General features: G+C 34.2%; 1 protein-coding gene across 1 annotated transcript; it reads left to right on the top strand.

Annotated features, from left to right (window-relative positions):
- Window positions 1-15,827: 15,827 nt before the first annotated feature.
- LOC139498199 (uncharacterized) lies at window positions 15,828-22,128 on the top strand. Its single transcript, XM_071286551.1, has 4 exons — window positions 15,828-15,955; window positions 16,862-17,194; window positions 17,688-17,840; window positions 20,920-22,128. Exons 1-4 carry the CDS (start codon window positions 15,878-15,880, stop codon window positions 22,120-22,122), a joined length of 1,767 nt encoding a protein of 588 aa, XP_071142652.1. The 5' UTR covers window positions 15,828-15,877; the 3' UTR covers window positions 22,123-22,128.
- Window positions 22,129-24,082: the final 1,954 nt, after the last annotated feature.

Genomic DNA, 24,082 nt, shown 5'->3' with positions numbered 1-24,082 from the left:
CGTTTCGATCGGTTGAAATCTAATGAATTTGATATTGCAGTTGTGTTTACCTAAATGTTGATAAATTATACTTTTGAATTTCTTAGGTTTTCGGAAGCGGTATAGCTGTTCCTGTGTTCGATTACAAAACTCCCGTCCTGTTTGTCCTACATATTGTATACCAAACTTTGGCTTTGTTCAAGTAACCAGATAAATGAGGCTTTGTGTTTTTCATATAATGTCACAGGAAAAGCGAAAAAGCGAAAAAGCCCTTCCGTTCACTGTTGACCTTACAAAATTATCAGAAGATAATATAGAACAGGTGTGGCATTTTTTTGGCATTGCTCGGAAATAATAGTGGATATCCACGTGCATTTTTATTGAATGCAGCAGCATTGCCACCTTTATTCTAATAATAAAAAGTGCTAAATTTGAATGGAAAAGTTCGAATGACGGCGATTGAATTAATGTTTGGAATGAGGTTTTTAGAGCACGTGAATATCATTATGGATGGGTGTTTCCATTTCGTAAAATCATGATTAATTAAAGGGTTAATAGAAGGTAAAATGAGGCTGAAGGTCGTAATATTGAATTAATAATGAATTATATAAACAATTGATAAAACAGTCGAAGAATTCTTATAAGAACTGCATTGAACAGCCCGACAAAATGACGCCAGTAAAACAAGACAAACATATAACAGATAATGGTCCGAGAAAATAGTTATGACGTAGTGAATTTATCTATAACAGATAACAACAAAATCAATTAACGCCTGCTCGATCCAAAAAAATAGTTTTACAGTGTAGTTAGGCCTAGTTACCTCAACATTTTGATAATATAAAACCACCTATTTTTCGATTTTTAATTATACATCAGTTACATCAGACGTCAGTATATAAATAAATAAACCCTCAACATCTATTTTTAGATATGTTCCTTATGGTCATACTGTTGATATTCATATGTTTCATTTTGAAAAAAATTCTAAAAATAATAGTAGGGTTCATGATATACACATTTCGAGAATAAAAAATAAACTCCAAGTACTCACAAACGCTTTGTGTTCGTAACGACAGACAAAGCGGCCAATAATGTAGAGGTGGTTTGACGCATATACATTGTACATGTACTTCACGGAAGTTCTCCAAAACGAAATTATCAATTCCTATACATTCAGGTCCGTACCTTCTTCAGAGAATCTTTCTCCTGGACATCATAGATGCACATTTCGGCGCTACATATGTAACGTGTATCGACAAGAGATAGTACTCCTATGGACACTTACTGTGCCACTTTAATAGCATATATGTTCCTGCATTGCTATAAGTCTCAGCGTATGACCTAACTCAGTAAAGACACGTCATTGTTAAAATGTCCATGTGTGTAGTGATGTCATAGACTTTAACGAACGTAATCAATGCATTACTGGTAAATCATTAAGTATGGGATTTCCTTAAAAGAAACTACTTTTACTAAATTCTTTCATAGATTAGTAAATTTGACTGTATTCGTAGAAAACGGTATTTCCCATCCGACTTTTACGGTACTATTGTACTAAATGCTTGGAAATCACGATGTGATCCGTGTAAACTCATCAAACCTTTTAACAAACTTAGTGGTAAAGGTTATCTTACCAATGTTGTAAATAGATCTTTGAATATAGTTTACATTGGCACAAATATAGATTTTGTCATCAGCATATTAAAACATAACTGAGTTTGTATTTTTATCAAACGGGGTTTTATTTTTTGGAATGTATACATACACATCCTCGTTCATTTTCTATCAAGAAATTACTCTCTATCTATTACATTATACTTATTCATTAAAAAGTTAACTCCTAACTATCCTACTGCCTGTCGATACTTTTAATTTTGGACTTGCACATGTGACGTCTTCTGTGACTTCCCATGACGTTTATATAATACTCAATCCCTGGGATGTGTTTCTGTTCATTTTAGTCGCTAATGCATGTTGTTTTTCGTTTTAATTGTTTTTGCCTTTTAACTAGCTTTCAGTAACTGCGAGTACTCTTAAATCGTACCTTCGTGGTAATTTGACCTGCTGATACAATTTGTAATGTCTTTTTGTTACTTAATGTTTACCAATTTTGCTTAACTTCTCTTCTCTCAATTTGTAATACATACCAGTTTTGATAAGTGTTTGGTATGACTATACATCTTTACTTTTGTTATTTTCATTTACCTGTGTACATTATTGTATTTGGCGGCATGTACTCAAAGGTTATGGTTGTATTTCTGATATCGTCTATTATATCACCCCTTATTTTATTTCCATTGTGTCATTGATCAAACTTATTCATTCAGTGTAGGATCATATGTTTTGTTAATATGTCATTTGATTGAGTTAAGTCATTTCAATTGATATTTAATAGTGTGTCTTTCTATGTTACACTATTTATATCTATTGTCCTACAGTAAATCAAACACAAACGTCGGTATTTATCAAAATTCATACAGTTTTTCCTACTCTGATACAATGGCTAAATCCTGTTCAATAATTCAATTGCCTAAAAAGATGAACCGAACAATATGTAATGCGGTTATCCCGTTTACGATTTACTGCACTGAAACGATCATTATAACCTTTATTTATAGACATAATTTAATCCATATCAAACAAAGGTCTCACCAAATATTGATAATTATACACTCATGTAGTTATCAAGGAAGTCACATGATCCGTAACACGATAAAAAAAGTTATGTTAATATGACTTGATATTAAAATCTTTAGTTGTTTCTAGTCAACCTATTTGTTCATGTCATTTACTATAGAAGGTATCACTTGATCTGAATGCTATAAGAATCGTTTGTATTGGATTATTATATAGTTAAATATGAAATTAAAGAAGTTGCCCATACAATAATTCCTGGACTTTGTTCAGGGATTGGAGTAGGCATGACAATTTCTTTATGTTTTGAGGTTTTGATTTCGAGAATTGTCGACACAAATATCAGACACAGAGACGAAATTGTTATAAAAAGTTATCACAATACGTAATCATTATTTTGAAAGTGCTTAATGCATGAATAGGGAGTGGCAAAATATTCAAGTACAATGGAACACACGAGCCACTAACACTGGTTCCTTCCAAAACGTTGCCATACAATAAAAGAATAACATCACATGATAACACATACTGATGATCTGTGTATAGTCTGACTTGATACAGACACTGTCGTTAACAATTTTCACTATCATCTAGCTACATAATTTAAGCTAATTAAAGTTGAACTTACAACATTTTTTGCCTAAAAATATTTTTTTATAGCATATATTTATGATTTTGTCAATCCGTCCCTCTTTCTAACCGTCTGTCTTTTTGTCCTTGTCTGCGAAGGTTCCCGCATGATTACTTGAGTATCCATGATCGATACATTCTAATTATTTGTTGTCACATAAGTAAAACATGATACTCGTGATATAAAACAAAAAGCAACAACAACAAAAAATCTGATTTTAATACGTGTATATATAAAGCAAGTCTAAAAGGGTACACCATCACCAAAAAAATAAGATCATGAACAAATATTTACGATAATTTATATCCTTCATCAGTAAGATGTCAAACGATTCTGATCTTGACATGTGGTAGTCCAACTGAATTAACATAATCTTTATTGTCATACGACATGTATAAATTATCATTTTTTTCATATAAGAAAATACTACTCGCGATAACAGGTTCTTAAAGGACAAATGTAAAACAAACAATCATATAACAACTGCTAAGGAATAGTCATAATATAAAAAGCTTTGAAATATAAAAAAAAATGTCATGGCTCTTCCATTTCACTTATCTGTCACTTTTTCCCCGTGCTCTTTATTTATTGTTTATTAATGTCACGATCTGGTAAAGTTTGGCAATAAACACGGATATTAACTAGCTTGCAATCTGTAATAAATGAAAGAAATATTATTTGTTGATAATATAGATGTGTACTAAATATACAAAATGTACATGTATGATTTAGTTTAGAACATATGCATGCATTGGTTAAATGATTACGATAATATTAAGTTTCAAGAAACTGTGTTCATAAAACTTTAATTGCAATATATTTATCAAAGCTTTAAATAAACATTCAACGGAAGGTGTATGGCAAAATTTATCCAACGACGACATAATCTGGTGGTTGATATTGTTTTGAGATAAATTATATTGACAATAACTTTGTAAAGAAAATGGTATTTTTTTAGAAATGGCACAGGTGTTGGCAGTACTAGGCATTGTTAGACATGGATTTTCGTACATAGACCAATTCAACCACGACTTCGGACGAATAACTGGTATAGAAGCTTCAATAAAGGGGAACATTTTACTGTGTGACTATATTAAAAAGAATCTGATATTAGTTGATCTTCTTGGAAATGTTTTAAGAAAGCTTGACGTAGACAAGGAACCATCTGATTTGGCTATAACAAGTCAAAATTTAGGCTATATTACACAACCTAACTCCAGAACTGTCCTACAAATTGACCCTGATAGAATTATGATACTCTTCAAAGCAGCATGCAACGAACTAAGCACTACCGTGTTTTGTGTTTCAGCAATCCAAAATACTGGACGGAACTTTTCGGAGAAAATTTCATGTCTTCTTGGCGTAAAAAGAGATGGTCTGTCGTATGGAGTTCCTGTCAATCACGATCAAATGTAAGTTTTCAGCTTCAATAAATACTACAAGCTTTATTCTTCTAACATCATTTCTATATTTTGATATATTGAACGAATATGGCCTTTCACTTAAAGTAGACCGCTGGCATTGAGAATATAATGTAGTTATAAGATGTTCCCTCAACCGTGGAAAGTGATGTTTCGGTGAAACAACAAAAATCTAGAAAAATATATTTGTTGAAAAAAGAATGACTCGTTGATCGACAAGAAGCGCAAATACAATTTGCATGACTTATGTCATCTATGTAAAAGCTCATTTTTGAAACAAAATCGATTTACTTAGTATTTCACCAGTTAAAAAATATCAGTATTTAATTAGTTTATTGTTTTGATTTTTATTTAGATGTCTCACAGACGTATCTAAAAATTATAGGCAAATCGGTTCGTGTGTTGTTAGGTTCCATGCAGTTAATGAACAGTCCTGCTTATCTTGTATAGGAGGTCAAAATTATGTAACGTTAAAAGAAGCATGGAAATGTCCAAACAAAATATTTGATATCGGCACCATAGATACTCCCACTGACATATGTTCTGATGACTACGGTCACATCTACGTCAGTGGACAAGGATCGAACAATATACACAGACTAACAGATGCGATGGAAAAGATGAGGAAGAAATGTCACTGTGAACAGGATTGGAAAGTACTAGACATACCATAAGTTGCACATCATGGAATCAAGAAACGTGTCGCCTTGTGTTTCAACCAGGACTTCAGTAAACTGTATATTGTCAACGAATGGGGGAAATTTGTGTTGATTTTTGATGTTGTTTGATAAATTATTTTGTGTTTCAACATATATGGAAAGTTGCATAACTGAAGTATTTGAATAAGTATACTTATCGAAGTTATCACTTACTTGCGATCCAGTTAAATATGTATTTTAATTTCTGACTCAATAAATGTATCAATTGATTCAAACATTAGTGTGAGATATTATGGACATAATTGTGCAAATCGTGATACAAGCATGAAATTCGGTATAAAGGTTAACTAAATGATACTTATAAAAAATCCGCTGTTGGCCACAAAAAAAATAATTTTTCAAGATGGCCAACACACATTTTGAAAATGGCGTCATTACAAATTGGCAATAATTCGTTAATCCTTCGAAAGGTGTACTTACTTACTTATTCTCGTCATCCCAAGTGGGACATAGGGCCACAACAAACTGTCTCCACTTCTCTCTGTCCTTAGCCATGTACTGGGCATGGCCCCAGGTGTAGCCCATTGCTTCTAATTCTGCTGTTACAGTTCTTCGCCAGGTGATTCTAGGCCTACCTGGTTTCCTTTTTCCTGGTGGTGTCCAATATAGAGCTGTTTTAGGTGTGCGGTGTTGTGGCATTCTCAGTACATGACCTAACCATCTAAATCTTCGTTTGAAAGGTGTGTTATATGTAAAATCCAATGTTAGATTTGATAAAAAGTAAATGACAGTTTCTAAATTACGACTAGAAAATACATGAAACTAAAGGTGACTTCTGGTTTCAAAATGCCGACAATACAGTCAAAAATTTCAATTTTTATACTTTTAAGCAATTTCACAAGGGATGTAAATCCTTGAAAGATGTGTTATAGGTATAATCCAATGTAAGTTATGATAAAACGTTCAAAGCAGTTCCTAAGTACGACAAAACAACACAGAAATGAAGAAAAAAAGTGATTTCCGGTTCCAAAACGGAGGCAAATACGTAGAAAATATTTTTATAATTTCCATCAACTTAACAAGTAATAACACTCTTTGTCAAGTTAAAATGCCTAGTTTGGTTTGAAAAACAGGTTGATTATCTTATAATTATTTAACAGTTGACTATACAACAACCCGTACAATGAAGGCCACAACGGTAGAATTTACACTTACCAACACAACTGGATTTTTTCCTCCGCATTTCAAAAGTTCCCGACACGAGGATGCAACGGCAGTCACAGAAGTCCATTTCGGTTTCCAACTGTCATTGATTCTTTCTTTCATCCAACCCCATTGCTCATGACTTCATACATCACCTTTCAAATACATTGATCAGGCTGAGCCCAAACAACTCCTCCTTGATTTACTACTCTTTTGATGTGCTCTGGAAAAGAACCTCTTGTAGGCGGAATTCCATCACAATGCCGCTGCTTCCTGGCAAAAAATTCACATCGTGCCTCGCTTCATACTTAAGCCAAAAAAACACCGTCCTTTACATCTGAAAAAACTTTCCATTCTTAGCCAAGCTGACCTCTTCCCTTTCCCACGACAATTGGACAAAGTCGAAAGGAAGAGCAACAACATAAGGACCAAACACATTTGATATGTCACGAAAAGGAAGCCATCAAAAGTCTTTATTTCTTCCATAACCTATCCACAATGTGCTCTACCTAGTTTTGCGATTGATGTAATTCGTGATACTATTACATCTGTGTCAGTACTACCTAAAATTACATTTTACAACACTTTTCATAATCATTTGTGTATCATTTCGTTGACATCTTCGCAGAGAAAACTACTCCAAACCCTTGGTGTACTATCAGAACCAACACCTTTCCATCTGGCACAAAAAACCTTGCCTTTGTCTTGTCACAGCCTTTAAATTGTTCATTTAGTAAACATTAAATACAATGTCTACTCTTGAATTCTTATCGATGCAAGATTTTATGTAAGGCCATATGACATCATTTGCATAATCATCAAATATTTTTGCCCAACTTTGTGACCTGAAATTAACCACCAACGATAAATGCGTCCGAATTTGGATCAGAAAATCGCAGAATGTTTCGAGTAAGCCCATTTGCAGCGATTTTATACCACTATTTCAGAAAACATCCTGAGATAAAGACGGAGGAGAAGTTTGGTTTTTATGGATAAAGAAATATTCCAAATAAAACTGTCTACTGTGACAAGAAATGAAAAGTCTAAAAAAGATATCGCAATCACTTTTAAGGTTTTCTAGCTTTGTTTTTGACAAAACAGTTTCCAGTTTCATTTTGCGGCCAAAAAAAGAAGTTGTTATTCTTCATTTGGTTATAAAAAGCAGGTTCTCCTTCGGTTTGCATTTGCTTCAATAGATCGTCGTATTGTTTGTACCAATATCTTGGAGTTTATTTACATATCTTACCTGTTCATCCATTACCTAAATGGAGCATTTTTTTCACAAATCTGACGACTCTTCTAGAAATGAGTTTCCAAACTCGTTCATCACTTTACAATGTCTTTAAAGCTGTTTAAAGACATCGTGTTTGTGTTTTTTTCATTATGTCGTCCATCTGTTATAGAATGACCTAAACCACAAGAACTTTCAAATTCATCTTCTAGCATATAATGACTTCTGGTCCAGCTACCATCCATTTGTCTAAATTGGATCTTTGGTTAATCCTATGGCACCAACATCGCCCTTCACAATTGCATTATACTGGTTTTGTGCCTGATCAATTGTGTTATAAGAAAGACATTTGCTGGTCTAACGTACAGTGAAATTATCATTTTCAAATTCCATTGGAACCTGTTGGTGATGTTTGGGAAGTGAAATCATATCTTGGAGATTGGTCGGTAACGATCGAGCATAATTCATACGATCAAGACCTAAAACAATATTTTATATGGACTGTTTGTAAAGTACGAAATCTCACTAATGACATAAGCATAACACTAAAATCAGAAGAAGTTCTTAATTTATAATTGAACGCCAGGAAAGAAAACTGTGGTCGAGATGACTCTATAAACCAGTCTTTTAAATCATTGAACGTCACAGAGTCATGACAAAATTATATATTCTGAGTTTAGTTTTCCTAATCCAAAATTAACAGTTTAAGCAAAATACATGCAGTGGTCTGGTGCGCCTGTCTAGTCCTAGGTACATTTGAACATACATAAAAAGAATCTGCCGTTCTTGGTGTTGCAATATTGGCTTTAGTAAGACAACATGTCCATCCCCTATCACGCAGTATATCACCCAGAGTTTTACAATAAGTCATTTCAATGTGTAATCCACCAAACATGACGATAAACTTATCTTTTCCGTAAAAATCAGGCCATTCCCAGTGAATTTGATTAGGCATTTCCAAAAGTGGCTGATCTGCTGTTTCTCCGGGATTCACCACATTTTCGCCTTATTCATCGAAAACCTGAGAATTGTCTGGTAGTGCATACAAATCGCTCTTGATGTCTATAAATAGTTTGCACATGCGCAAAAGTGTTAAACACATATGTATCATAACCTTGAAAAATGTTATTAAACCAATTCATACTATCAATAGGAATCCAAAAACATTAAATATATAGTAAATAGTTTAAATGTTTTTGAAAGAACTTTGTAACATTTTCGCGCTTGCGCAAATACTGGATATGTCAAATATTCATTTTAAAAAAAATATGTGATGTAAGGAAGGTAACCGCCAAAGCTGATAATTGGTTTTTACTAACAGTAGTTCAAAGAAAAGTTTTCCAGAAAAGTCAGTATTTTCAAACTGAAGAAACCAGCCATTTTCTAAAATGGCCGTGGCCATCTTCAAAAAAGATTTTTTTTATTGGCCAGCAGTTATTTGTTAAAAAGTATATAATAATGATGCTTTGTGGTATTTTTCATGCTTGCATCATCATTTGCACAATTCCCTCGATTTTGCTTGCTAATATCTTCCACTACATGTGGTATTTTGTCATGTGTAATAAGTTTCTACTGTGTGCTTTATTTATATACAAAATATAAGATACTACATATGCACGTCAAACTTTAAACACAGTTGATCACAATTGGAATGCCTTGTGTCTGTGACCGCCCTTATGCAAGATAAGTGTATCTATCGTGACAAAACCTCCAGTGCTATTGAATTTCATGTTATTTTCGTTTATGAATTTGTAATATTGACATTATGTGGTGCAAATAGATATTTCAAATTTCTCACACGAGTAAAGTGTCCAGCAGTCGATACGAACGATTTGCTGGTTCCACGCGTCTTTTTTTATAATACTGTTTTTTGTTTACCAATTTCCCATGAGCTGCAACATCTCCTATATTAACTTAGCTTGCTGTTCAATGTAAGCCAATAACGGTTTACTTTTATAAATTGTAACTTGGATGGAGACTTGTCTCATACATCTTATATCTATATTTAATTCATTTTGATTCATGCATATGATTAACTTTGGAAAACGTAAACCTTCAAACAATATTTAAAATGACAACATTACACGAAAGGCTTACAATAAATAAACATATAAATGGTAGAAAATATAGGACAGAGAAACAAACGAATAATTGCCATCAAAAGGTAACATGTCAAAAAATATTTTTATACGCCAGACGCGCGCTACGTCCACACAAAACTATGCTCAGATGTAAACAAAATTTGAAGAGCATAACAACTACAAAGTTGAAGATCGCCGAGGACCAAAAGTTCAAAAAAGTTGTGAGGCCAGGGTTATCCGCCTGGGACAAAAACATCATTATTATCAAGAATAATACATAGTTTTGCAAACAATAAATTTTATAAAAAGACTATATAATAGATATACATGATTAAACTGAAGTGGTGACAAGCTATAGAATAAAAACGAATACATTACAAAATCGAAGTCCTGTTAGCCATAGTCAATGCAACGCCCAAAGTAAAGTCACATTTAAATTTCTTAAACATGTGCTGAAAATTAAGATAAACAAAAATATACAAGAATATACTACATTTTGTACTAATCCAACACTAATGTTTTCTTGTTCAATGAACCATAGAATTGAGGTCGGAAATGCAACTTAGTATATAACTTTAAAAATTAACGCTATAATCATAATTTCTGCTTGTTTCCAGTTGATGTGCCAAGCATAATTGTGTCAATTTATTTTCGATTTATGAGCTTGACTGTTCCTCCGGTATCTTTCGCCCCTCTCTCATGTAAACGTATTTAAATAAAAGTGTTAATCTGATAAGGGACGGATTGACATGTGCATATAACAGAAAACATAATGGAAAGACATTTTTAATTTGACTTATTTGTTTTTATGAAGGGACATCTCCTTGTAAAACCCTGAATAACTCGGACTTTAGGTAGATACAAAATATTTAAGATAAAAAAGTTTAACCTTTTTTATTTAGTTTGTTCTATTAATGCATTGCAGTCAAATATTTGAATCATATTTCACACAGGTTTCTATCTTAAGAAGCCAAAAGGGTTGTGTACCTTATTAATTTTATATTTGAACCAGTATTTTTGGTGTATTAAAAAGAAGTAAAATCACAAAAATACTTAACTCCGAGGAAAATTCAAAACGGAAAGGCCCTAATCAAATGGAAATATCAAAGGGTAAAACACATCCAACGAATTGACAACAACTGTCACATTCCGGACTTGGTACAGTCATTTTCAAATTTAGAAAATGGTGGATTGAACCTGGTTTTACAGCGATTACAATATTCTGGTTTATTTTTTTATTTAGATTGGTTTTTTTTACAAGGGGGAGGGGGGTCTTAAGAATAAGTAGAATAACTGTCAAATTAAAATTTCTAACTACCTTAAACAGGTACAATTTGAAACAAGGAACCATTAAAATCTAAATTTGATAATTGCAATTTTTGTTCTTGCAAACTGAACTTTCTTATGAAAATATACATATACATATAGCAAGATGTCCACCAATATCATGATCAGGTGTTTTAAAGTGTTTCATATCGTACTGTGATTATAACAAAAATGTAGCAAACCTGATATTTCTTTTCTCATTAGTTTTAAATGGCACAGGTTTTGGTAGTACCAGGAGATGTGAGACATGGATTTTCTTATATAGGCCAATTCAACCACGACTTCGGTCGGATTACTCGGATAGCAGTTACAATTAAGGGGAACATTCTGTTATGTGACTATGATAAAAAGAATCTGATATTAGTTGATCCCCTTGGAAATTATTTCAAGAAGCTTGACGTAGATAGTGAACCGTATGATGTTGCTATAACGAGTCATAATATGGCTATATCACACAACCAACCTCCAGAACTGTCCTACAAATTGACCCTGACAGAATGGTTTTACTCTTCAAAGCATCTTCCAACGAACTTGACACTACCGTGTTTTGTGTTTCAGCAGTCACAAGTCCTGCAAGAGGTTTTGTAGGGAAATTGCCATGTTATCTTGGCGTGAAAGTTATCAAAGGTACCAGGATTTTAATTTAATACGCCAAAATACGGCTAAGGTAATCTATGCCTGGGATAAGATAATCCTTAGTGTTTCGAAAAATTCAGTTTTGTAAACAGGAAATTTAGAAAAATGAGCACATTATTGATATTCATGTCAACGCCGGAGTATTGACTACTGGGCTGGTGAACAATGATGGTTGTGTGTATGCAGGTGAATTCAATCATGCGAAAATGTAAGATTAAATCTACAAGAAAGTATTCTACAATTTCATATCAAATAAGTAAGTAATAATTCATATATGTAACACGTGTAAAGAAGATCTAAAAAGGTAAACAAATGCAATGCAAGGACCATTAATCTATGGTGTGTGGGTGAATGTCTTCCTGGAATGCCTACATTTTTTAATTTTTTTCCTCGAATGTAAATAATAAGCAGTTATTTAAGCTAAGCTGTATTTGGCAACACTCTTAGAAATATTTGGTCTTCAATGCTCTAAAACTTCGTACTTTATAGGGACATTTTAATTTCATTTTTATTCGAGCGTCACTGATGAGTCTTTTGAAGACACGTCTGGCGTAAATACAAAATTTCAATCCTGGTATCTATGATGAGTTTATTAAAACAGATAAATTCTTTCATATGCTTTTACGGAGATGTCAATAGGAGCTTAAGGTTGATTTTTTTCACATTTTAAAAAATATATTTTATACATCTTTTACATAACAAAGTCTTTCTGAATTTTACCCTCTCAATACCCTTGAACCTTAAAGAAAATTTGGTATAATCAAAAATGTAAAAATAAGAAGATTTGGGTATAATTGCAATGTCATCCACCAGAGGTCAAATGACTTGCAAGTTATCTGATATAAAGCAACCCCAAAATCGGATGAGTGGCTAGAAAAGACTCATTAATAAGGTACAATTGAAACAGCCTAATCATTGGTCCGATTATTGCCATAATAATAAATATGATAAACAGCAACCAACGACAACTAAAGAATAACATTTGATTTTTCGGCGTGCACGCAAGATTGTGAAAGTAAATATCTTTGCTTGGTAAGAGCGGAATACTCATCTTTTGAAAACTATAATGGGTATTTAGGTGCACGACCAGACTTTTTGTTCGCAATGGTGTTGTTGTTTTACGTCTAGACATAGTGGCATACCTTTTTTTAATCCTGTGGTATAGTTATGATGAGATGATTAGCCTTTTTTGCATGACTGTTATACTGATTTCATTTTGTAGAAAAGATGGTTCATTTAGCTAGAATATCAACAAAACAAAAATTAATGCTGACTGTAATGTTTACTATAGTTTACTATAGTAAATCAATCTTTAAAAGTTAATAGAAACAAATAATATAACAGTTTTGGGCTACATCACGAAGTATTTAATCATAAAAACACCTTTTGCATACGTTTTTAATTTATCTATTACATAATTAAGCAGAACAACTAAATATGAAGTCGACGACATGAGTGTCTATTCAGTTGGATCTTAAAAAAAAATGCATAATCTCCGATTTAAAAAAAAAATACCACGGACGGAGAACATATAAATTTATTTATTCCTTAGTTTTCGTTTCTCCCCTTCAGTTATGTGAATCAAGAAAAAAATCCAAACAATGGGTAACAATTGCATCGAAAAGAGAAAATCGAGTGCACCTTTCTGTGTTAGGGCGTGTTTGAGTTGAACTAGTCTGCCCTTCAACGAAATATTTAATTAGAATGTATTTAAATGTTTATGAATTTTTTTTAATTCCACCTGACAACCGATCAGACAATAGTTTTAAGTTAGTTGAATGCAGACAATAAATTAACCGATGCTCATTACTGCAACTTGATTCAGGTCAACTTTGTATTCTCTATTTAAAACTTTGCAAAAATTCATGCGATATCCCTGTCCATGGATTCTTCATCTGGCCTTTGCACTAAATAACGCTTTTCATCTATTCTATTATCTGCTGGCTAACAGTGCTTTCAATAATCGGGAGTGGAAGCACATAGCTTTCCCTTATTCAATATTTTATTCCGCCACCGGGACAATTCCGCAAAAACCAATGTTTGTTTTACCACTTTCAATTTTATTTTAGCCAATTTATCTTCCTTTTGCCAAACAATCCTGATTTCAATTTGATTGGCCGTCTCATTTTTAAATAGGATCTTAAACAACCTAAAACATTAATTCCACATGTCATACTTTACTTTTTTTTAATAAATTATCACTAAATTGGAATGAATTTTAATAACTGACCCTTTAATTTGAATATTAGTGTGCTAATTTATATATTTATCCAAAATTTAGTAGCAGAGATTGTCAGCATTACCATTTCTTCTTCTTCTTCCTTGCTTAGGACTGGATTCTTAAAAGAATGTTACAAGTCCACTAGACGGAGAATGAGACAGCAATTCTCCTGTAACTATTTACAAATAAAACGTTCCGAATATATACAATTTAAAACTATGTACACTTGGCTGCTGTCTATGGTGTTGGTCTCTTGGGTGCACTATTGTTGGCTAGTGCACTCTGGAACCCCTCTATTGTCAGAGCTTCAGTTGTAGCTGTTGGAAGGTGGTTCCACTCTTGTATAGTCCGTGGAAAGTATGAGTACTTATATACTCTCTGGTTTGCTGGTGGTTGATATAGGCGTTGTTTGCCTCTAGTACGCCGATCGTTTGGACGCAAGATGGAACTGGCATCAATGTCCACTAGCTCATGCTGGATCTTGTAAAGCATGACGAGTCGATGGTTGCTTCGTCTGTTAGCTAGTGGTTCCCATCCTAGTGTCTTGACCATAGTTGTCACACATCCAGGTGTTTTATCAGTGTAGTTGTTGGTTACAAACCTGGCGGCCCTCCTTTGCACTTGTTCTAAACGGTTAATGTCCTCAGTGGTATGAGGGTCCCATGCCGCACTAGCATATTCTAGTGTTGGTCTGACCAGAGAGATATAGGCTGCATTTCTTACATTCTTGCTGCATTCTCGAAGGTTACGCCTAAGGAATCCGATGGATTTGGATACTTTTTTGGCAGTAACGTCAACATGATGTTTCCATTGTAGGTCCTCACTGAAATGTACTCCTAAATATTTGCTGGTTGGTACAGTTTCGAGAGTGTGGCCATGTAATTTGTAGAATGTCTTTTTTTTGGATTTACTGTTGGTGCTAATGCGGATGACAGTGCATTTTTCTGGGTGGAATTTCATCTGCCATTTGGTTTCCCAGTCTTCTAGTGCTGAAAGGTCCTGTTGTAGTTTGGCTTCATCCTGGGAATTCTTGATATGGTGGAATAGTAGGCAGTCGTCAGCAAATAGTTTGACAGTTGAATGTTGAACTGTTTCTGGTAAGTCGTTGATGAATACTAGGAAGAGTAAGGGTCCTAGCACAGTCCCTTGTGGGACCCCTGAAAGTACATCTCCCTGTGTTGACTTACAGCCCTCGACTACAACTTGTTGTTTCCTGTTTTCTAAAAAAGCTTGTATCCATTTCAGGTTTTCGTCTCTAATGCCATAGTGGTTCAGTTTGTTGAGTAATCTGCAGTGTGGGACTTTGTCAAAAGCCTTAGCAAAGTCGAGTAAGATTACATCCACTTGATCTTTCATTTAATCTCTTTCATAATAGTTATCAAAGGTACCAGGATTATAATTTAGTACGCCAGACGCGCGTTTCGTCTACATAAGACTCATCAGTGACGCTCATATCAAAATATTTATAAAGCCAAACAAGTACAAAGTTGAAGAGCATTGAGGATCCAAAATAACACTATTATTATAATAATTCGCTAAGTGAATGAAATAAGATACTTTTCCTAATGTTGCAAGAGTTTATTAAACAAAATCTGATTTATTTTCAGTTCCATAAAATGCAGTAAATGCATTTAGTAGAATATAACAAATTAAGTTAATATTCTGCAACATGAAATGCAGACAATGATTGTCTACAAAAGTGAAAATATAATGAACGTATATAGCTACAGATGAAAATGAATAGTTAATTTGATAAAGAAGAACACAACTTTCATCTCCGAGCATATCATACGGTCTAGCCTCATTGGTCAATTTACCTAGCGGAAGTACATGTACATGTGACCATAGTAGAATGGTCATTCTTTCAATATCCCCGAAGGTAGAAAGACGTGTCTACTGGAGAACGGCAGCCGTACTGACACTTACAAAGGTAACAAATCTTTTTTATTATAAAAAAAAAAAAAAAAAATGCCTAGGTGGCATAGACCTTGGTGGTCATAAGCCTTGGTGGCTATTAATGAGATTTATTAGACCTTGGTGGTCAAAAGCCTAGGTGGCTAATATGAGATATTTTGACCTTGGTGGTCAGAAGCCTTGGTGGCTATATATTTTTTATATTGGTGTTATTCTATTATAATATAATGAAAGAGTACGTGCCGGTTTTTTTTCAGAATTTAGAGAATAAATGTTAGAATGTAGAAAATTAAATAGGACTACGTTTGACCGCTCGGGTTGCACGTGGGAAGCATGCGAATATGTGAACAGAATAAAACATGGTAATATGTTGGTACTTTATTATGTTATAATAAGAATACATTTAATGCTGCATAATTCAAGTAATCTTGCGTGTTATTTAATGGATTAAATAAGATTCTAGAATGTAGCATGTCTCTACTTTTGAACAGAAATATGAAAAGAAGTAGTTTTTCATTTTACGAAAACCGTTTGGTTTATATCTAGTTCAATTTGTTAATCGTTCTATTTTCTATTTACGCGGTCTGCTTGATTTCTTCAGTTGTGCGTGTTTGATTAATCAATATTAGAGCTGGTTTCTTGATGCGTGTAGGGCGGGACTTTGGTTGGTTGCTTGCTTTGTTGGTATATTATATAATATATAGTTATTTGAATAACTTCTTATCAGTTTAAATATAGTATATTAACTATATATATTGATTGAAGATTTAAATCTTAATTACAAAACTTGAGTTAACGTTTTTTAAAAAAGCAAGCATGCCAACCAGGGTTTTGCTCTGCAGGCATTGTGAAATTAGCTGTATGCAATGTTAATAAAATGAAGATAACTACTATATAAATTCTTTTGGTTGTTTATTTTTAGATGGTGTTGCCACCAGTCCTAAAGAAGCGATATAGTTTAAAGGGAATGAAACTAGTTCCAGTAATCAAACGTATAAGACCAGGACAGCCGGAATCATTAAAAGGATTAGCTAGAATGAATAAAGAACTGAAAACTGAAAATTTGAACATGGAGGAGATAGCGCAACATGTAAAGGTGCTTACTGCGGAGGACTTGGATGAAATTTGCCAGTTGTCTGGGAGAAGTGATGACGATGTGGGTGAGGCCAGGTGGGTCCTCCACTCACTGATTATATATGCAAATGAGTTTGGACAGCCGAAGGGTCAAGATCTGCAGGTTTCGGAAGGAGACTCTGTGAGTTATTTATTTTTCTATATTTAATATTCCCCAGCGCGATTTTTTACTTGCGTTTTATCTCCTCGGGTTAATCATTCGTGTTTATTTACATTTTGAAAAAAAAAAAAAAAAAAAAAAAGAAAATTAGATATATACGATGCTTCGTAATAGTTTTCCAGATTTTCACTTTATGTATTAGCATTATTATATATAAAACTATAGTATTTATGATATTTTAGAAATACACAGCTGAAATTAATTACTAATCAATAAACTAAGATTAATTAAATGGTTGAATAAGAATGAGTCTACAAAAAGGTCACGTGTACTTTAACACAGATAACAATAACAGGTGATAAATAAAGCTACCCAACTCATATGCTATTATATTGACTTTATTAGAATAAAATGAATGAAAGTTTTGAGCTTGAAATAGAATATATATAATTTTTATTGAAATATAATGTTATCATTATTCAAATGTTTTTTTTTTTACATGAATTTTTTATAGGCTCCAATACAAAGTACTTCTGATATGGACACTCAACCAAAGGCTGGGAAAAGAAAACCTGACTCGTCTACTGCTAGTGATACCTTAGAAGATAGGATAGCTTCCTTGGAAAAAAAGACCAAAGTTGAAATAATAACAGAGCTGAAGGACAAGGTGAGGACATTGTGCTTGCAAAAGAATCCAAGCGATTCTCTAATTCTCTTAACGTTAGATGAACTTGCAAAATTTTCCAAAAAATTAGATCACGATGATGCGGACGTTTATGAAGAGCTGGCTAGGCAGGCAAACAGGCACTACTCCAAACTGGATATTTCTAGTTTGTGCCTATCAGTTTTAGGTGGGAAAGCCGTTGATACGATTACGAAGGCTATTTCTAAATGTTTGAAAGAGAAACAATCGGAGAACAAAAATGATGGTAACGCTGCTCAGGGTAGTGATAATGCTCCAAAGCGGGAAGAATCCCCTTTGATTAATTTGTACCCACAATTCCAGAACCCGCTTATGTATTCCATGTATCAGCCAAATTATCTACCTCAAGGTGTGCAACCGTATGGTAATTTTACAGCCGGGGGTTACAGGAATACAAGGCCCATGGGGGCTAGGTTTGGATTCCGTCCTAGAGGCGCTTGTCACTTTTGTGAAAGTCATACACATCAGATAAAAGACTGTGAAAAAATGAAAGTGGCCAAAGGAAAATGAAGGATAAAATTTAATTTGTTGATAATTATTTATCTTTTGTAATAAAACAAAATAATGTAGAAGAAATTTTTGCATAGTGTTTTTTATTCTATTTATTTGCTATTTGGTTTTCAAACCAACACGCTACTGTATGGTAATTTGAGAATTTCTTTGTCTACAGTCCAAGGGGCACTGATCCCCTAGTGGTTTTTCCACGCGGGTTGTAGGTGAAGGAATTCTTCCTTTGAGTGTAACTTATGCTGGTTTTTCATTTAAATCAAAGTAGTTTCTTTGTTATCCACAGGGAACTACGGATACAACTATTGGTGATTCTTTTGTACAAATCCCAGAGTGGGAGTTAGAAAGTGGATTTGATCCTTTGAATGTATCAGTAAGGGGAAAACCAGCATGGCTAACACTTAAAGGCAGAGTTCCTTCACTTACAAACCTCAGTCCACGTGCGGAAGAGGTCTATCATGATAATGTTTTGTTTGATATAGACTCTTTACAATTACGTGACCCTGATAAATTTGTCTCTGGACAGTTACATAATTGTGTATCAGAATGGAGGCTTATTCTTGATGAAAATGCACATCAAGACGTGGTGAAGTGGCTTGAAGATGGAATTGATGTTGGAGAGTTTTTTCGACGTTTTAAGGGAAACTTTAAGGGAAGAAATTATGACTCTGAAATACCCCCTAGAAATTATTTTCAGAATGCAGCTATTTGTAAAAAATACTCTGCTTTTATATCAAAAGAATTGTGCGAGAGAATTTCAACTGGGTGCATCAAACTTTTGGGAAGGGTAGGTGAATGTCAACCCCCTAAAGTTATTATGCCATTAACTGTAGAACCAAGTAAACCACGGTTATGCCATGACGAAAGATATCTTAATTTATGGGTCAAAGATTTACCTTTTCATTTGGAGAATTTAAAAGATGTTCATAGGTTGGTTCAAGAGAATGCTTTGATGATAACATGTGATGAAAAGTCGGGCTATGACCATGTCAATTTGCAAGAATCATCTCAGACATATTTTTGTATTCAATTCGGTGGTTTTTATATGACATATACTACTCTACCGTTTGGATGGAAAGCATCGCCGTTTATCTACCAATCGATAGGAATTTGTGTGACCTCTTATTTAAGACAGCTAGACGTCATAAATACATTGTATATCGACGATAGGTTTGTTGTTACAGGTGGAAGTAAGAATAGCGATGATGCTATACTTGAAGCAAGTAAAATAACCTATATGGTGTTGCAGTTGCTGACAAGGCTAGGTTATACACTGTCTCTTAGTAAATGTTCACTAATACCTGGCACATGTAAGAAATTTCTTGTTTTTTTAGTTGACTCTGTTAAACAGGCGTACATACTTCCTGATGATAAGAAGTTGAAATTTATTGATTTGAGGAAATCTATACTTTTAATGGATGAGGTTGACTTGAGGACACTGCAAAGATTTTGTGGTAAATGTATTTCGTTGACATTGGCTGTTCCAGGGTGCAAGTTGTTTTGTAGGGAAGTGAATGCTGCAATATCTACTTGCGTTAAAAACAGTAGAAAGGTTAAGGTATTGGGACCGTTGAGGGATGAACTAATGCATTGGCGTTTTCTTGATACTTGGACTGGATATTCCAAATGGAGGTCTGAATTTCACAAGGTGATTGAGTTGTCGACTGATTCCTCTGGTTTCAGGTATGGCGCTTCAGTGAAGCTTGAGGCGAGTACAATGACATTGGGGGACTATTGGGATACAAATGACTGTAGACCAATTCATGAGAAAGAGGCTGATGCTGTCCTGAAGTCGTTACAGTCTTTAGACAGTTCTTTGCAAGATTCTAGGGTTGATTTGTTTACAGACAACATGGCTGTTATAGCGGCATGGGAAAACCAAGGTTGCAAGTCTAGAGCTTTAAGTTGCATCATGAAAGAAATATTTAGCCATGTGTCAACTTATAACATTGATTTACATTTGAAATATGTCCCTTCTTGTTTAAACGAAGCGGATGCCCCATCAAGATTAACTAATACCGCGGATTCAATGTTAAGTGAGGAGTCGTGGTTACTGGTAGAGTCTTTGTATGGTCCACATTCAGTTGACCTAATGTCTTTGGATTCTAATGTCATGAAGTCATCTACAGGTGTTCCACTGAAACATTTTACTCCATGGCCTACCCCATGTTCTGCAGGAGTTAATTTGTTCTCACAGAACCTGAGGAGTGAGCAAAATCCGTATGTTTACCCACCTTTCGTACTTGTATTTCCAGTATTGAGTCTGTTGCGAGAGCAGGGCATTTCTTGTACAATTATTGTCCCCGAAATGCGACCTTTACCAATATGGTGGCCAATTTTGAAATACTACTCCGTGGAATCGGTATGTCTTGGTATGAAAGGTGACAAAGGTGTAGTCAAGACGCCATCAAAACGTGGCTTTATTCTAGATAAAGTGGGATTAAGGTGGTCATTGTTTGCATTTAGGGTCTTATTTTCACGAAGCTAGAGTATCTACTGTTTTATATATAGTAAATATTCCAATGGTTTGTTGCAGGGTGCTGACATTATTATAGACTGGCAAGCAATAAATGATCGGACAGCAGATTTGGATGAACGGATGATTTCTTCTTCCGACTATAAAAGAAAGAACAGTTTGTTTGAAACTTTTCTTTGTTTTCTTGAAAAATCACCGAAAAAGCCTTCGGTAGCTACATGTGGACCAAATGATGTAAGAAATTTTTTGGTTTGGAAGGATAAGTTTGGAAAAACTACTGTCCATGATATAAACTGTCAATATTTGGGATTAAAGGGTATGTTTCAGTGTTCTTGTCCTAACCGATTAGCTTCGGCAACAGTAGAAGGTATCATTAACCAATTGATAAATTTATTTGATGATAAAGGGTTGGGTAGAACTTGGTGCGATGTGGAAAGGAAAGGAAATCCGGCAGTTTCACCTGTAATCAAAGAGTATTTAAAATTGGTGCAAGTCGAACAAGCTAAGGCGCATATTCTACCCAAACAGGCGAAGCCTATATTTTTGACAAAGATTAGATCTATTAGTGCTTTTATTTCTCGGGAACTTCAAAAAGACGGTTCTAAGCTTAAGGAAAAATTTCTTTACAGAGATCAAGCTTGGTTTAAGTTGCAGTATTTTGCTGGCGATAGAGCAAGTGATCTCTCTATAGTTGTTGCACAAGAGGTGAAGTTTCTTAAAGACGGTTCAGGGTTTGTTTTCCAGCATACGTTTGGTAAAACTCTCCGGGGTAAAAAGGGTAGGAGTAACTCGTTCGTCATCAAGAGATGCGATGACAATGTAGTTTGCCCGGTAAAAGGATTGTTGGATTTTGTTCAATTTGCCCACTCGTGTAATGTGGATTTGACAAAAGGCTACTTGTTTAGGGTAGTTTCAGAAAGTGGTAGGGTGTTGGAGAAACCAGTTAGTTATTCTGTGGTATATGAGAGATTACGATACTATCTGTCGACTCTGGGTATATATGAAGGGGAAACGCCTCATAGTTTCCGGTCTGGTTGTACTGTTACTATGGCTTTGTCTGACTCAGCTAGCAATGTTGACGAAGTGATGAATCACGTTGTGTGGTTCGGTAAAGCAAGTGCGGAATATTATGGTCGTGTAAATACACTGATTGATTCTGAAATTGTGGCTTCGAATCTTGCGGCGTCTGTTAGCCAAGCCGAAAATATTGAACTACAATATAGAGAGAAGGCAGATTTTTCCGGGCTAAAAAGGGTTTTTTAAATGACAATCTTAATAGTAACATTTTAGGTATGTTTCTATGTGTAGCTTGAAAAGTGATGTTGATGTGCTAGGAGAATTTTCGAATAACGCGTCCGACCAAGTTGGTTTAGATAATAATGACGATATTGAAAATCCGATGGCGACGAAAAGTTAATATTCAAGTTCTGGAAATACAATAAATTCTACAGTCACTCATTTACTTGATTGTGGAAACATACAAAATAGTCATAATAATACTAAAAAGTAACAAAGTGGCTGGAAAGATGAAAATGACATTGGTGAAAAAGGTTCTGACCATATACCTGTTGACGAAGCTGGTAAATTATCTGGCGAAAAAAATCATTACCAAACTAGTGCTCATGTCGACAATACTTTATCGAGGACATTAGATGTTGGTTCCGAGTATATTGGCAGCATACACAATGCACAGTACAGAAAAAAAAGAGCTGCAAGCATTGACCTTGATAATGATTCTGATTTTCTTGAATTTTCGAATTCGTAAACAATGAAATATTTACTGAGTGGATTGGATTGTTCCAGATTATCTTTGTTGTGATAATAAATTCTTCTTATTTTGGAGGGAAAAAAATAACATTTGACTGTTAATGTACTATATCATAATGATGAAGATGAGTGTCTGTTCAACGTCCAGCGGTAAATTAATATGCATATTGAGGATGAGAAAATATTAATGTAATATGAATATTAACCCAGCTTTGTACTAGACAAACACTCTGAGTTGGGTTTTTGACCTTTTTAACTTTTTTTTTATTCGAGCGTCACTGATGAGTCTTTTGTAGACGAAACGCGCGTCTGGCGCAAATACAAAATTTTAATCCTGGTATCTATGATGAGTTTATTTTAACGTGCTAGTTTACAAGGTAACAGTCCGCAGGAAGACATAAAATATTGAATGGAAATGTCCCTTTATTCTAGAATACATTATTCGACTACGATCCAAAGAGTCTTTATTCTTACTCCTTAATGGCGAGTGCTAAGCAGAGGACAGCAAATACCAATTTTAAAGTCTTTGGTTATAAAAGGTCGCCTTAATCAAAATCAGGTGCTCCGGAATGGTGAGAAGATTCTGTTCTACTAGGGACATCCGTCTTGTTTATTATTGTCAGTTGAAATGATCTTACTGCTATATATTAAAAACTAAAGGGTAGTGAATTTCAAGTGATCAAAACAAAACCCATCTTTGATTTAATGACAACATTTAATGGAAATCATAATGAAAATTAGTTACAATACAAATGTGTTATATAAAAAGTACACACCTTTGTTCTTTAAATACGATTTCTTTACAGTATAAAATACTAACTACTAAACATTCAAAATAGTGTATTTGTTATTTCCTCCAAGATCTGATGAAAACAATTCCAGATATCAAACCTCCGATACCACTAACGATACATAAACCGAAAGAGTAATGAAACTTGGACGAATCAAGCTTATCTCCGAAAAATTGCATTGTTGCAAAGACGCATACTCCGATCAATGTAAGTCCTCCTGAAAAAAAACCAATATTATATTTGTTATTACTACATACTGTCATCAATATACAGAGAGAGTGAATCTATAATTGTTGAAATAGCATTGGGTTTTATTATCGAGGGTAAGAATTCGCCGTTTTAGAATCTAATATGCATTCTGGGTAATATTCATTAATGTGTACACGAAAAACGTTGTGATTGGTTAAAAACGTCCTAAATAATGGTTATCCAACCAATGACGTGACGTAATTTTCATTTTGGTTACAAACAAATAAATTACTCATAGTCCGTTAGATTCTGAAACGATGAATTGCCTTCATCGACAAGCGTGAAACCATCCTTCTTCGCTACCGTACTTGAAATGTTTTGTTTTTTTCGGAAACAGATGTTATAATGTAGATATTTATGACTTGGATAAATAGACAAGAGATGAATAGGTTTCCTTGGATTTTAATCAATCGACT

Source organism: Mytilus edulis, chromosome 12, assembly GCF_963676685.1.
Source record: "Mytilus edulis chromosome 12, xbMytEdul2.2, whole genome shotgun sequence".
NCBI classification, from domain to species: domain Eukaryota; kingdom Metazoa; phylum Mollusca; class Bivalvia; order Mytilida; family Mytilidae; genus Mytilus; species Mytilus edulis.
This window is presented reverse-complemented; position numbering and strand designations above follow the sequence as displayed.

Bases quoted from the DNA above. Each gene is read 5' to 3' on its own strand.
- LOC139498199 (XM_071286551.1), top strand. From the start codon at position 15,878: ATGGTCATTCTTTCAATATCCCCGAAGGTAGAAAGACGTGTCTACTGG. The intron at 15,956-16,861 runs GTAACAAATCTT...GTTTATTTTTAG, and splicing joins CCGTACTGACACTTACAAAG to ATGGTGTTGCCACCAGTCCT. The intron at 17,195-17,687 runs GTGAGTTATTTA...AATTTTTTATAG, and splicing joins AGGTTTCGGAAGGAGACTCT to GCTCCAATACAAAGTACTTC.